The following is a 15,203-nucleotide window of genomic DNA, read 5'->3' on the forward strand; positions in this document are numbered from 1 at the left end:
ATATAATAGGATTAAACAATTTAGCGATTGCATTTTAATTAGACTTCCCTCTGCATTGTCCACACAATTTCAGTTTCACCAGTGCTACACACAACTTTGTATCCCAACTGGCTCAGGGCATTAATCACTTGAATAGGATGATTTTTTATCATCACTCCACCAACGACTTTGTTGGAGTCAGTGGAGAATTTCTGCGTAACTGCAGTTTCTTCCTCCTTACTGAGCCCAAAGACGCAACTGTCGAAGGCATGAAGAGATCCCTTCACAGCGATATACATGTAAGTGCCCTCATGGTGAATAGCTTGCACAGGAATTGGGATTATCTTGGTGCTCGCAGGACTCGTTGATTCCATGCTTAGAATGTTAATATGACTCCTTTGTGAAGAAACAATATTGTGGTGGAGGAAAAATATGTTTCAATTTTTGGAGGAATTTGTCATACACATAAAAGCAAAATTAAGCACTTAATAAGCAATGATATCATTAAATTAAAAAAATTATTTTATATATATATATATATTTTAAATTTATTATTAAAAATATGAACATCAGTATTAGAATAATACTTCCTCTCAAAAATCAACCAACCGAAAATGCGAGTATATCTTCAATTAAGAAAATATGAAATGGAAAAAGAATTAAATGGTAAGATAGAACATTGAAATTTGACATGTGCACAATTAATTTTGACGTCTAACGTGCTTACTAACATTATAAATAATAGAAAGTCGTGTTAATATTTAACCCAAACCTGACTGAAAATCGCTAAACTCAGTCGTGTGAATCAATAGAACGTTGTGTTATTCTTCAGAAATGTTTCGGTTTCGGTTCAATATCCTATCACGATCAATATTAGAACGGCATGCTAATATTTATCACAGGCGAGATATTTTTTCTACACAGAAAAAAAAATAATTTGTAAAAATGTTCGTAAATGTTTGTGAATTTCTTTTGGGAACTTACAAAATACTCGTGAATCGTATAACCCACAAACAAGTTCGTAAAAGTGTGTACTTTTTCACCAACATCGTTGGTAACATGATCATTTGACGAACATTTTTCGTACTTTTACAACATTTGTTCGTAAATGTTCGCAAACACACAAAAAATGTTCGTAAAATTTTGTCATTTGTTCGTAAATTTTCATAAAATGTTCAGAAAAACATGGACAGGAAAACAAACATTTACGAACAAATGACAAAATTTTACGAACATTTTTTGTGTGTTACACGAACATTTACAAACAAATGTTTGTAAAAATACAAAAAGTGCTCGTCAAATGATCATGTTACGAATAATGTTTGTGAAAAAATTACAAACTTTTACGAACTTGTTTGTGGGTAAAGAATCATTGAAAACAATTCCAAGATTCTTTCCTTTTTGGACGTAAGGAATAATAACAAGATTTTTTGGCATATACGATCTATGATTCAGGGGTTCTGCCGTTTACCTGATGAGTTCGGAAGTGCTAAGTCGGCAGCAGACGCTGCAAAGCATAATTAAGGAGAAATATATAATTGAATTGATTTGAAATGAATAAGAAGGATGGGAGAGGGACGGAATCTTTCATAAAAAATTATTAGAGCTTGTAACTTTTTCGGATTAAGCAGAAGGTCATTAATATTTGACCAACGGGAAACTACCTCAAGAAGAGAGTTAGAAAGTCTAATAGAAAGATTTTTTTTGGCGTCTGCATACCAGTTACGCTTAATAATAGCATGCTGTTTTAATAATTTTATTAACGTACTGTCGTTGCGGGTGACTTTGCACTTGGGGGGTGACTTTGCACTCTGCTGTTCGTGAGACTTTCATTAATTCTAGCACTTATTGATAGTCTTCGCCGATCTGGTCTACCATGTCAAAGTACATAGGGACATGTTATGTACCAAGTAAGGTACAATGATCCTCAAAAGTATTCTTGTAGTTTCAGTAAGTCAGTAAAATGCTAATATAGGTATTTTGTCAAAAAACAGCTGCGTGAAAAAGTTATCTGAAGCTGCAATTCCAAAATCCATTTCAGAGTAGTAAATTGCCCAAATCTATTCTAAATTTATCTGGCTAGAATAATCCACTTCGATTTTGTTCATTATTTTTATTAAAATACTTTTTTTTCACTATTATCTTCCTAAGAACGCATGATTTATGTTATAAAATTGCATATAATGGTCTTTCTAAAGCTTTATTATAGAAGTATTTAGCTAAAAATTATCCAATTTCTTGAGAACTCAAGATAAAATGACCGAGACAAGATAGTATGGTCGCCATCTTGATTTGACGTTTCTGTCCGCCATTTTGAATAACTGTCAAAACAAAAATCTCATCCGATTGAGCTGAAATTTTAGTATGTTCTAGCTGATGTCAAGACCTTTTCAGAACATATATAAAATACGACCTAGGTCAAGCAATTGTCTGGATACTGGGGCTCCGAGATCAAAATATTGACATTTTCATGAATACTGAACTACGGGGCGAGTTTTTTATCGAAACCATTAGAAAAAACAGCGCTAACGTTAGGCGATGAGATCTAACAAACAAACAAAAAGAAAAGTAATGTTTTTGTTTATAACAGCATGTTCTTTGAGGACTTGAAAATCTGTTTTTGCAAAGATGAAAAAATAAAAAAAATAAATAAATGCACATTTTGTTTATTTATTTTTTTTTAAATATATAAGAGTAAATAAATATATAAAATAAAAGTCCCAATCATATTTAATGGTTATTGAGGCATTTCCTTTAGGTTTCAAAATTCAGGATTAGAAAATAAGGATCGCCAAAATTTGAATACTTCAAAATTTTAAACTTTGAGCATCTGTGTTTAGGTAATTGCTCGACCTAATTCGGAACAAAGATACATTTTGAAAAGGTATTTACATGAGATATAACATACTAAAATTTCAGCCCAATAGGACAAGTTTTAAGTTTTGACAGTTATTCTAAATGGCGGACAGAAACGTCAAATCAAGATGGCGACCACGTCATCTTGTAGGTCTCGTGCATCTTACCCTTAGATGTGAAGTTCTTTATTGTCGTTTATTATCAGAAATTGTTGATTTTTTAGTATTTATTAAAAAGTGCAAAGTCATCCGCACCTTATCCCAAGTGCAAGCCTTTTTTCTTGAATTTTTTTAACATAGTAAAATTTTATAAAATTAATGCTAGTGGTACAAAATCCATTCATTAACAACTGAATACAAATAATTTTATCCATTAACCCCCTTCCCTTTATTTTAACTATCCACTTTTAGAGGGTAAAGTTGAAAAACAGCGAAAAAACGTGGAAAGCCACTCGCAACGACGGTACCTGATTAAAGTCTTAATTAAGGAGTATTAGAACGTCGTTTAGTATTTATCATGGACGTGATTATCGGCCGAGTCAAAGCACCAGCGTAGTAAATGTTAGTCGTATCGCAAATGTCATAATATTTATTTGAAACCGTAATTATTCGTAAAAAACTGTAATAATTAATATCTATTACAAATAAGATTATTTTTTAATGGTGAACATGCAGTCATGATAAATAATAGAACGCTGTGCTAATACATCATGGAAGTTAATTATTTTAAAAATTACATTTTTATAAAGTAATACTAATGTTTAATGAGCCAAGAATAAAAATACTTTATATCAGAAAAGGAGTGGCAAAAGGTTCTATAGGCTTTCCGAGTCGAAGTGCTTAGATGCTACACCTCAAAAGTTTTAGCTTCATTTAACGTTTACGGGTTCTCAACCGATTTAAACCGATTCCTAAATCACTCAAAAGATCTCACAAAATAGTTATAAAAGCAATAAAATAGATTTTCAGACTCTCTCTGTGAAATTCGAGTAGTAAAAATCATTGATCATTAAACGCAACAATAATTAATTCGATATATTGGTGTGATTTGTAGCTGATTTCCGCAGCTTTTCCTTCGTCATTGTTTTGAACTTCAAAGCGGATCAAATTTTAATCAATAGTAAAATCAAGAGTTAATTTCCTAGAAATTAGTCACATTTTCTCTGAATTCAAAACAAACTTTATCAGTTCAGCTTGTATTAAAGAAAAATCCTTTGGTTTTTTTGTCACTATCTCCCAAAGGATTTGTTTATATTTAAATAATTGTTTCGTGACGCACAAAAGTGTTATCAAACATGCAACAGTGTCGTGTGAATATTTTGTAATTTATATTTATAGCAGTTGATTGATGTTTAGGGAGCAATTTTTAATAAAGCTTTTATTTCACTCTTAAACAAAATGCAAAAACATGTCAAAAAATCAAGATAACAAAATGATTCTTATGCAAAATGATGTAATTAAATTCAAAATCCAATTCCCACAGTTAATGATAGTTAATGAAATGCAAATGATTCTTCTTCCAAGCGTAAACAATGTAAGAGCTTCTTATCCTGGCTATCATTTAATGATACTCACAGATTATCAATGCAAATTTATTCAGGCACATCCACTTTGTGCACACCAGAAAGGGATTCTCGGCCAAAATTGGCAATATTGTCCCTCTCACCCACAGTGGTATCCGTAAAGGGTTCTGGCTCTGAGAATTCCTTTCGCATAGTCCACATATACTCGTTATAGTCTTGTTTTACGGCCGTCGAAGATGACGCCACAACTCTATAGCCTAAGACCTAAATGACACGATAAAAATACCGTGCGAATTTTATTATAATTGGAATTTTTACGAGAATAGAAAAACACATTTAACAAAAAAAAAACCTTCGTCCACAAAGCAATAAAATAATCCGTGTACCAAAATTAATTAAATGAAAAAGAAAAGAAAGTGAACCAAATTCATCAGAATAAAATGTGGGGTTAATAGAAAAAAGTGCGCAATTTTTAAATCAAAATGAAAGAAATTGGGATAAGTGTTTCATTTTCTTTTGCAAAGAATAATACAACGAAAAGGTTGAATTTTTTTTTTTTGTGAGATAGATCAGACGAACAAACCTCAAGAGCTGTTAAAATTACACAGGGATGCTGCAAGTACACAATAGTCGACTCGTCACTATAGCCACCACAAGGAAATCTATTCAATTGTTCGATATCCGCCGCTAAAATTGCAAATTCAACAATAAAGAGAATTTTGAAATTTTGAGGCTAATGTCTCACAGCATTATCTACAATCTACATGCCAAAATATTGCCTAAATATTCAATCAATCTACTTTCAAATAGATATTCTTATTAAACTTGAGATTTTTTTTCAATAGTAAAGAGGAAATAACTATAAGCTTTTATTATATACAATATGAGAAGAAATAAAGGGGTACTCATACGAATAATCTCAAGAACATCTTAAGAATCGCAAAAACATTTTGCGAAAGACTAAAAAAATATTGAAAACTCAAGAAATCCGGAACCTTGTCCCGTATGCAACCGGGCAAATACAACAAAAATTTACTGAACCCAAGAAAGACCATAGAAACATATTGCGAAATTTAAGAATATTTGCTCTCAAAAAGTTTATCGAAATACGTGCGAGACACCCGATAAATTTTCCAAAAAAAAAAGACTGTAAAATATTCGAAAAAATGCGATAAACACGATAAAACTTTCACAAACGAAAGAAAATGAAAATGTTTTGCGAAACTTAAGAACGTTTGTAAAACCGAGAAACTCAAAAAGCTTCAAAAGACCAAAAAAATTTACAAGATACTCAAGAAACTGGCCGATAGACATAAAGATATTATAAAACCTGCATGATAAATTCAATTAAACTTTCACGAAACCCCAGAAAAATAATTTAAGAAAAATCTTTTGCAGAAACGAAGAATCTTTATAGAAACTAAGAAATTTCTGAAAAAGTTTAGAAAAACTCAAATAAAACGATAAAAGACACTTTTGCGAAACCTAAGAACGCTTACAAGAACCGGGAGATTTAATTATTTTAACGATATCAAAGAAAACGAAAAAATACAATAAATCCGATATATTTATTGATAAACTCAAAAATTTTATGAAAACCAATAAACATTAAAAAACTGTTGCAAAAACCAAAAGAGTTTGATAATAAGAAGTTTTTCGATCTAAAAGGTATCCAAGAAAGCTTCCATTAAAACATAGAAACTCAAGGAGAATTTACATTTAGCGAAACCTAAAAAAAATCTTTTTCATGAAACTCGAGATATCTAAGAAATTTCTTTAAAAACACTCAAAGAGTATCATAAACGTTAAAAAAAAAGAAATTCTTGTTTTGTGAGATTTGAGTATGAGTTGCCCCTTGGAAGAAGTGCTTTACAGGAATAATTCATTTACTAAGGAAAGAAATGATTCAGATTTTTATTTTGACTCAAAGATGATGATTATTGTTCATTGTTTGTGCTTTTGCAAAAAGAATTTGTACAGATTTTTGAATATACAGTGCAGTGAATAACCTTTTTCTACATTTTAACCCTACAATAATTTAATTTAAATATTTACTTAATTGAAAATTTTGAAAAATAACAATTCCCGTAATAATTGCCGTAACGTGTGCCTGGTTCAGGGAGTCGTAATTTTCGCAACTCCATACTTGTGGAGGGTGTTATTCTCTGGAACGCTTTACCAAGGGAGCGAAAGAGGGGGCTTATCTTGAGTCATGTGGTCTCCATTAACAACTCGTCCTAACTTATTATATAGGGCCAAACTTTGTTCAGAGGACAGTTTGTCCTAAGGATTTTGAAATAAAGTGAATTGAATTGAATTGAATAATTCACTAATTTCTATTTCTAAACTACTTGAACTTTGGAATTGGATTTTGGCTTTCGGGATTGTTGGCCATTCGGGATTTTGGCTTTCTGGGTTTTGACCGGCACCCGTTAAGTTATCCATTTTCAATCAATTTCAATCTTTAATCATAAAACAGTACATTTTATAAATAGATTTTTTTAAAATAAAATTTCTTTCCCATTATTTCTAACTAGGGTAAATGTCCTAATTCAAAACCATTTCCAGACGCTTTAACTTTGACAGAAGATTTAACACATTAAGTTCATTTTTTTCCTGAAGAGAATTACATAAATTTGCTCCTTGACTCTTCTAGAATGCTACTGTTTAGTGAAATTTAGATATAATTTGAAAACTTCTTAAATGCAAGAAAAATACGCGAGAGTAAAATGCTTCTATTGGAAACATATTAATCCAAATGGAGACAAGGGAAATTTTCTAATTGGAGACAAACACTGTAAGTGAAACCGCGACTAAAGGCTTCCAAAATCTTGTTGAGTTACTCCTGAGTGCAGGATTTGTTCTTATTCCTAGTCTTTTCTCCTTTCCCATCTAAAACAATAAGAAAATTTCTCCAAAAAATCATATTTCTGGTGTTTCCTATTGAAGCATTTGCAGAGAGTTCTGAAAAACTTTTTTGTTCACGGAATAGGTAATTATTTCATTTGAAAACTTCACGTACCGTTAAGAATAAAGATTAGCACTTAATTTGACTAAAAGTAGCTAGAAATATGACATAAATGTTAAACAAAACGAATAAACAACAGTCACTTCATTGTGTTTTTCATTGGAAAACATGGTCGATCGATGAAAAATTCGATGGTGAAAAGGTACACTTTTAATTTTTCTGAGAAATAAGCAATTAAAAATTTGTGAATATGAATGAATTTTCGCTTCATTTGCAGCAAAATTAACTAAATAATGAAACTGTGATATAGAAAGTATATATATATAATAATTTAGTACTGTATTTATCGTGAAAACAATTACGTTTCCATTTGGAGTAGCGAAAAATTTCCATTTGGAGCAGGTTTTGAATTAGCTTAATTTACCCTAATTTGTTAAATAATTTAAGAAATTTATGAAGAAAATGTATGACAGTTTGGGCTAAATCTTTACTGACATTTTTACAGGATAAGTATTATCGAAGAATCTTCGATCAATCAGTTCCTGATCAGAGCCTGAGTCAGTTTGGATCCTAATATGAGCTTCAGACCTAAGGCTTAGCTATATGGCTTAACTTCTCCAATTCCTTATCAGTCAAGATTTGTTGGGAAAATATGACTAGGATTGAACATTATGGGCAAATGATCCGATTAATTCTGAAAAATCAATAACGAACGAAAAATCAATTTCGCGAACTGCGCTAAACCTCAGGTCTGAAGCCGACATAATGCCCTTGATACACTTACGACTTAAGCCCAGAAACAGCTTAACGTAATTATAATCAAAATAATGATTTGACTAAATTCCCATCAATTTCCTACTAAGCCGTTTCTTGATTTAAGCCGAGCAACGGCTTAGTCAAGAAACTGATGGAAATGTAATTTAAACATAACGCCATTTTCCGTTCTAGATAATATTGAATTCTGTGGTTAAGACGTATATCGGCTTAAGTTGTAAATGTGTCCAGTAGGGCAATTCTCTAACAGTATGACAATGTCATATGGAAAATTCAAATTTTTTTATGTGGTAGATTCTAAAAAAACTACAGTGCCCGCTCTCTAATCCGGATCGGCGTAATCCGGACGAGTTATCGACGGTTACATTTAAAATAATTTTGAGGTCGTGTATGTATGTGTCTTTACCAATGAAAATGAATTATCCTATGATGTTTTTTTTAATAAATGAAGTATAATAGCATAGAATACTCTATTATGTGTTTTTAATCTTCTTTAAAACTCTTATTCTTATTGTAGAAAAAAAACCTTGTATTATATTTTCGAGACATTGAACAAATTCAAAAAATCCATTCGGATTACGAAGCGGACATCTGTCATATTGTCTCCCAATCATCCGGATTACAAACCGGGCACTGTAGTTCAATACCCGATTCATATAAATTACTTAAAACTTCATAGAGCTCTTTGTAATGATTTTTTGATAATCCTGGTTCCGAATCATACTGTTACAGAATTCCCCTTCAGGACCTAAGGCTTATACTCCCTCGTGATCTTCCTTTTTTCTTTGCTCATCTTAAATAAGTAAGGAGATCTCAAGGTTTAAATTAAAATTCTGTTCACAATTATACTATAGTACGCTACCCTACTTATTTTTGAATCTTCTATCAATTTATTGAAAAACTAAGAACAAAAAAGCATTTAATTTTTTTTTCGTTGTATGTTAAAAAAGACATATTATTATATTTTTAAAATAGATGCTGAAAATGCTCCCAATTCGAAAGATATCTCCTGCATTTATGAAATCATTCTATGTTGTGAATTGCGAATTCGTGCGATTTCTTGGTCCCAAAAACGTTGTTAATCCCGAGACCCCCCGTACCTGTACCCCGTACCCATTTATAATCAGTATGGGAGACTGGGGCAAAAAGTCACAAAACGGATATTTTATTTTTTTACAAGCTACCCTAGCGCTCCAGAAATTTCTAATTAGTGCAATTTTATAAGACATTTACTGCTCTACAACTTTGTGAATGCCATTTTCCTCTATTTTGTAAGGAAATACGTTTATCGAGCCATTTTCTAAAAGGTTAATTTTGTGACCATTTTCAAAATTCTGGAGAAAATAGTACCAGGCATGAGGTATTATAACTTTTTGATTCGTTTCATTACAGGCTTCCGTAAATTTGAAAAAATACCTAGAGGACATATTTTCATAGAAAATTTATTCATCTACACCTTTGTACAACACCGTTTTTTTTTTATTTAAACGAGAAAAGAGCTTTTCAAGCTATTTTAGAAAAAAAAAAAAAACACAAAAAAGACTGCAAATCGTTTGAGCAATGCAAACAACAAGCGGCGAGACTTGGCAATGATGTTTCTTTTCGCCGTGAGACATCAGAATTTCCTTAGGTTTTTCTTACTTTTTGCTCCATACCTTTTGTTACTTTTTACCCCAAGTGATCGTTTTTAATAAAAGAATTTCTGGAGAAAAGGATCTTTGTAAAATTCTAAAATAGATAGCGGTTTCGTATTCAAAGATTCCAAATTATTTGGCAAATATTCACCAGTGCATCAATTTTGGAAAATAAGTAGGTAATAATTGATATAATAATTTTATAATAATATATTATAATAATTGATATAATAATTTTAAGTCCCAAAATTTGAATGAACAAATATTTGATCACAAATTTTTTGTTTCAAAGTGTCTATGACCAAATATTTGATAGAGAACTCATTGGGTCAAGTGGTAGAGCACTCGCCCTATGATGCAAGTGTCCCGGGTTCGAATCCCCTTTAGGTCACCAGGAATTTTTCTGGCGTTAAAGGGTGTTCGGATTGCATCCAATGAGCTTCCCTGCACTTGATTCCACGGGCATGGGATTGACAACCTCATCCCGTACAAGAAAAAATAATAATGCATGTCTAGAAAAATCCCCTTGTGGGAAGGCCTAGTTCCTTCATGAAAGGAAGTTGTGCCAGCAGTATTATTAATAATTGATATCTTCTGCCAGCAAAATATTTCAAAAATAGGGCTAAAAATTTCGATATCTTTTATTTTCTAAATTCCTTGTTCGAATTCTAAGAAAATTACGACATTGAAAAAGGTATACGGAGGCTATCTATGGAAAAAATTTTAAGCCGCTATATCTTTTTTTATATTGGAAGATATTGAATTTTGAATTTTTCGATTTGTGACTTTTTGTCCCAGTCTCCCCTAACTATAAATTATAAACTAATATCAAATTATCTACTACAACACACCATTTCCCGTTAAGCCGAGACACTGCACTTTTCTGATGAGCGAAATTGTTTTTAAAAATGCAAATATTTACACCGCAAAAATTTTTGCAGTTTACGGTAGCGAATTTTTCAAAGAATTTTTTGAACTACATTATTATTTGTTCCTAACGTTTTCTTTTAAAGGATATTCAGGGTTTCATTTCTAAATTCCTTCTAAATTATTTCAGCACTACAATTTAACCAAGACCAATGAGAAGGCATTCAACACTGCAAGTTTCTATTCAATAATTTTTCCCATCTGACGCTTTTATGGGCCTTTGAGTCACGTTCTACGAAATTTTGGAATGCGTCCAGAGAAGAGAACACCAAAGATGAAATGCTTGTAAGCCCATTTACTTTACTCTATTATTCACTATTCTCTAATGGTAAGAACCAATGTGAGCCTCAGTCTTTGAATTTTGCCTTGAATTTTGGAATAAACTTTCGTATCATTTAATTTAATTTATTACATAGAATCTTTCAAGCCTGCTTCATTTATTGCATAGACCGCATAGACCTATTATTTCTTATCTATTGTGCTCTACTATTTATAAATTTAAGATAGTGGAATGATGGTTTATGACTGAAAAATGCTAATATCTTTGAAGAGATTGCCTGTTTGTATTATCAAAAATTTGCCATGTTAATGGGAATTGTCGCAATGATACTCTAATTAAAGGTTCAAGTATCTTGGGTCTCCGCTTGATATACTGGACAGTTGCATTGATCGTATGAATTATTTAAAAATGCCTCTGCCAAGGCTAGAAAACTATTGATTGGAATCTTGACCGGGACAGAACAACCAAAATATCTTCCAACGTACCTTTGAGTCCGGAAACCAAGACTCTCCATGGGTATTTGTGACTGTAGGACGCCAAATTCCCACGCACCAAAACGTATGGCATTGAAGATGGTTTTCTGGAAGTGAAAAAGACCTTTTATTGCACCTCAAAGTACAGAAAAGCAGAAAAACAAACAAAATTTCTCTTTTGAATTGTGTTCAGTATGGTTGACACACCCAGGAAATCTTGCAAAAGACTAATAAAATCGACAAGAGGTATTTATCATTGGATGTTTAGGATACTTGTGGTAACTGCGTGGGGATTGTCATAAAAAACAACTGAGGAAAATTTCCACCAAATCAATATTTTATGGCGTGATTGTTTGGGAAATGGAAAAACTGCCATACTCTGATGAAGAGGTATCAGGAAATGAAAAATGTACCTTTCTTCACTCGTACATGAGACAATTAAATATTTATCACGTATATATTGATGTTGAGTTTCAAATCAAACGTACTAGACAGGTGGCAAGTATTATTTTTCACGGAAAAATTAATAATAAATCGTGTGAAAATTTCTCAATGTCGAGGAGAAAAACATCCACTTTCGCTCAGACTTTACGGCCCACTAAATACTTTGTCTGATAGATATGATGGCTGGCATCTAGATTTTCTACTGACAATTCCTATGGAAGTTTCCAAAGAAATGATAGTAGAAGGAATTTTTGCAATTTTTGCAATTTTTTGTAAATTAATTTCTAAGATTTTTTTTAAAACTTAAACCCCATCCAAAAAATCACGTAAAATACCAAAAACTGGCATAAAATGTAAGTGCAGATATTTTCAACAAAAAAAGCAATTTTTCAATCCGTAAGACTACTACGGCAGTTCTAGGACTCATAAATTTCATTTTCCAATAAATATTTTCACATTTCTTGTAATTCTTACAATTTAATTATATGAATTTTCTGAAAATTGACAAAAAATGCCACATTTGCCAATTGAAGACATTTACTAAAGGAATATATATTTCCAGGTAAACTGGGCAGGAAGAAGAGGGTATTAGATATCACAGAATCCTATCACAGAGAAATTATTGTTTACCACAGGTACGTGAATATCACAAACGGTAGAAGGAAGCCCAAGAAACACACAGTCCCTGACAGATTTATAACACCACAATATATTTATAGGCTTTATAGGTAATTCTCCACACCTATATTAGACAATTATTAGAGTATGTCGAATTATTTTTTGCACATTTTTTGTTTGCGACAAAAATCAACTGACAATTACGTCTGTTTCAACTAAATTCCGCGAGGTGCGCCACTTGTAAAATGCTTGGAAAAATGAGTGGCGAAAAGTAGTTACACAACCGAAAAAAGTAAGCCCTATTTCACCACATCCGTATTTCTTCATTTTTTTGGAAAACATTATTAAGGTAAAGTACCCTCACTCGACCGGGTTCCTCTATTCGACCGGTGGGTCAATTTTTGAATATTTGATGGTGAATTTCGTCAATTTCTATGAATTTGTCACTGATTCGTATTATTCATGGAATAATTGACCTATTAATGTTAGATCATACACAAAATATTATAGCAAATATAAATAAATTGAATAAATAAATCTACCGGTCGAATAGAGGAACCGGTCGAATAAAGGGTACTTTACCTTAAATAATTATATTAGAGTGAAGCTTAGTTAATAACAAAGTGACTTTCAGTGAAAAAATATCAAATACTGTACTGCAAAACAATTTGCAAGACAATTTGTCTGAGCGTTGACAAGTTTATTAAGAACTCCATATTTTTTTGGTGACTGTTCACCTTGTCGACAATTTCTTCAATTAACTTGCAAATAATCTAGTCAGTGGAGCACCAGTTATGATTTTCTGATCCGTTGGACTAGAGGTTACGATGTAATAGTCATTTCGTAGTTCCATGAGCTCATAATTCCCTGAAAGAGTGATTTTATTTGTAGGTGGCGAAAAAGTGCTTACTGGCGAAAAAGTACTGATTCTACCCTATCATATATTTTTAAATGAAAAATATAATACAAATCGGACTCAGATTTTTGTCAGACTAGTATCATGGAAATATGTTATAACTCCGATTTTGTTCCGGCCGGGAAGTGAAGTTTTACAGATTTTCGTAGCAAAAAACCGCTTTCCTTTGAATTTCCCTTTTCCTAGCGATTTAGCAAAAATTTTAGGACTCATATCAATATATTTTCCAGTAAAATTTTCAGATTCTTATTATATATATAGTTTGCGCTTCAAAAAAAATTTTTTATGTGAAATTCCAACAGGAATTCGTAAAAGAAAAAACAAGGCGTAAAGTGAATTTTCACTTTATTTTTCTGTACAGTACCACTTTACAACAATTCTAGGTTTTATATTATTTAATTTTTTAATCATTATTTTAATATTTTCACGTATTTTTTGCGATTTTTGCGAATCGCGACAAAACTAAAAAAAAATAACAATTTTTAGGTTATGTAGTATAAGCCATTCAATTGTCCATTTCTGATGCCAACTTCATATAAAAAGTGGCATTTTACGGCAATCTGGTATTCTACGCCCATTGGCTTTTTCCCTATTTTTTAAATAATACAAAAGTTATCAACTATTTTCTTTCCACTAAACGAAAGCTAATTAAATTCTCTATACATTTGTATTATCACTTTAACATGATATTAAATAGAATTCCTACTATGAAGCTCTAAACTTAAAATTGGAGCAAAATGCCACTTTGGGTTTTAAGTGTTAAATGGATTGATCCAGGTCACTTAGATCGAAAAAATTAAATGAAATAAAAATCCACCGTTTTCTTTGCATATATATAACACTCTTTCAAACGATTCTTTTTGTTTTGAATGTCACAACAAATTCAATTTAGTTCAACGTTCAATCTATTTTTGAGTGTGAAAGACTTAGATCTTAGATAGACAGAGCTTTATAGAGAAAGGGATATGAATTTTGATTTCATGAAATTGTTCTGATACTAAAGGTTTGCCGTAAGCTTTAGAATCGTATTTAATGTACAGTAGAGTCTCTTAAATTCGAACGCTCGGGGGGTATTTTTGACATTTCTCACCTCCCAAATTCGAACGATTTTTTCAAAACTAACGAAATTTGTGTGAGATTAAATTGTACTTTGAATCAAATTCCCGTACTTTCTCGCAAGTCTTAGTGATAACATACTTCCTTTTCATTTTACACGACCATAATGTATGTAAACATTCAGGAAGAAGCACATAAATATGATTTTCATTCATCAAGAATACGAACTTTCTAACATAACCTCACAATTGACATTTTGAATCCAAACGTCGTTCGAATTTGAGAGATTCAGATTTGAGAGACTCTACTGTATTATATTATAGAGTTAAAAAATTCAAATTTTACAGGCAAAAAATCACACGTAGAACATAAAATTAACATAAAATGCCAAGAGCAGATATTTTCATAAAAAACGTTGATTTCTGAATTGTTGTCATATTGTGACAATTGAAATTTATTTTCAATTGTCAATTTTTTTTTAGGTAGGTGAAAAAAGCCATCAAAATGTCCATTTATGACTATATCTAATGCCATACAGCCATAAAAAAGTGACATCTTCTCATTTACGCCAACAAGTATGCTAGTTACACTCGACTCTTCGTTATCCGGCTGACTGGGGGACAAAATGACATTTAGGTTTTTTGAATGATCAACGGTTTTTATATTTTGTGCTGTGTGAATTTATTTTCTGTCTGACAAAGAACAAGAGAATTTTCTTCATGGTGTGCTTATGTTTCATTTTTTATCACAATTATG

The 15,203-nt window shown here is 31.7% G+C and overlaps 2 protein-coding genes across 2 annotated transcripts; both read right to left on the reverse strand.

Moving 5' to 3' along the window:
* Nucleotides 1-38: 38 nt before the first annotated feature.
* LOC129805648 (uncharacterized) lies at nucleotides 39-11,482 on the reverse strand. The gene is made up of 2 exons (XM_055853693.1): nucleotides 11,426-11,482; nucleotides 39-375 (listed from the first exon to the last, which is right to left on the reverse strand). The coding sequence occupies exons 1-2, from the start codon at nucleotides 11,452-11,454 to the stop codon at nucleotides 39-41; spliced, it is 366 nt and encodes a 121-aa protein (XP_055709668.1). The 5' UTR covers nucleotides 11,455-11,482.
* Nucleotides 4,410-11,507, reverse strand: LOC129805647 (uncharacterized). Its single transcript, XM_055853691.1, has 3 exons — nucleotides 11,426-11,507; nucleotides 4,941-5,044; nucleotides 4,410-4,621 (listed from the first exon to the last, which is right to left on the reverse strand). Exons 1-3 carry the CDS (start codon nucleotides 11,505-11,507, stop codon nucleotides 4,427-4,429), a joined length of 381 nt encoding a protein of 126 aa, XP_055709666.1. The 3' UTR covers nucleotides 4,410-4,426.
* Nucleotides 11,508-15,203: the final 3,696 nt, after the last annotated feature.

This window comes from Phlebotomus papatasi, chromosome 3 (assembly GCF_024763615.1).
Source record: "Phlebotomus papatasi isolate M1 chromosome 3, Ppap_2.1, whole genome shotgun sequence".
NCBI lineage: Eukaryota > Metazoa > Arthropoda > Insecta > Diptera > Psychodidae > Phlebotomus > Phlebotomus papatasi.

What these genes read in the sequence shown, in the direction of transcription:
- LOC129805648 (XM_055853693.1), bottom strand. Translation starts at nt 11,454, where the DNA reads ATGGAGAGTCTTGGTTTCCGGACTCAAAG. An exon ending in CTTGGTTTCCGGACTCAAAG is followed by an intron (nt 376 to 11,425) that starts GTACGTTGGAAG and finishes TTCTTCACAAAG; the next exon opens with GAGTCATATTAACATTCTAA.
- LOC129805647 (XM_055853691.1), bottom strand. Translation starts at nt 11,507, where the DNA reads ATGCCATACGTTTTGGTGCGTGGGAATTTGGCGTCCTACAGTCACAAA. An exon ending in CTTGGTTTCCGGACTCAAAG is followed by an intron (nt 5,045 to 11,425) that starts GTACGTTGGAAG and finishes TTGCAATTTTAG; the next exon opens with CGGCGGATATCGAACAATTG. An exon ending in TAATTTTAACAGCTCTTGAG is followed by an intron (nt 4,622 to 4,940) that starts GTTTGTTCGTCT and finishes CGTGTCATTTAG; the next exon opens with GTCTTAGGCTATAGAGTTGT.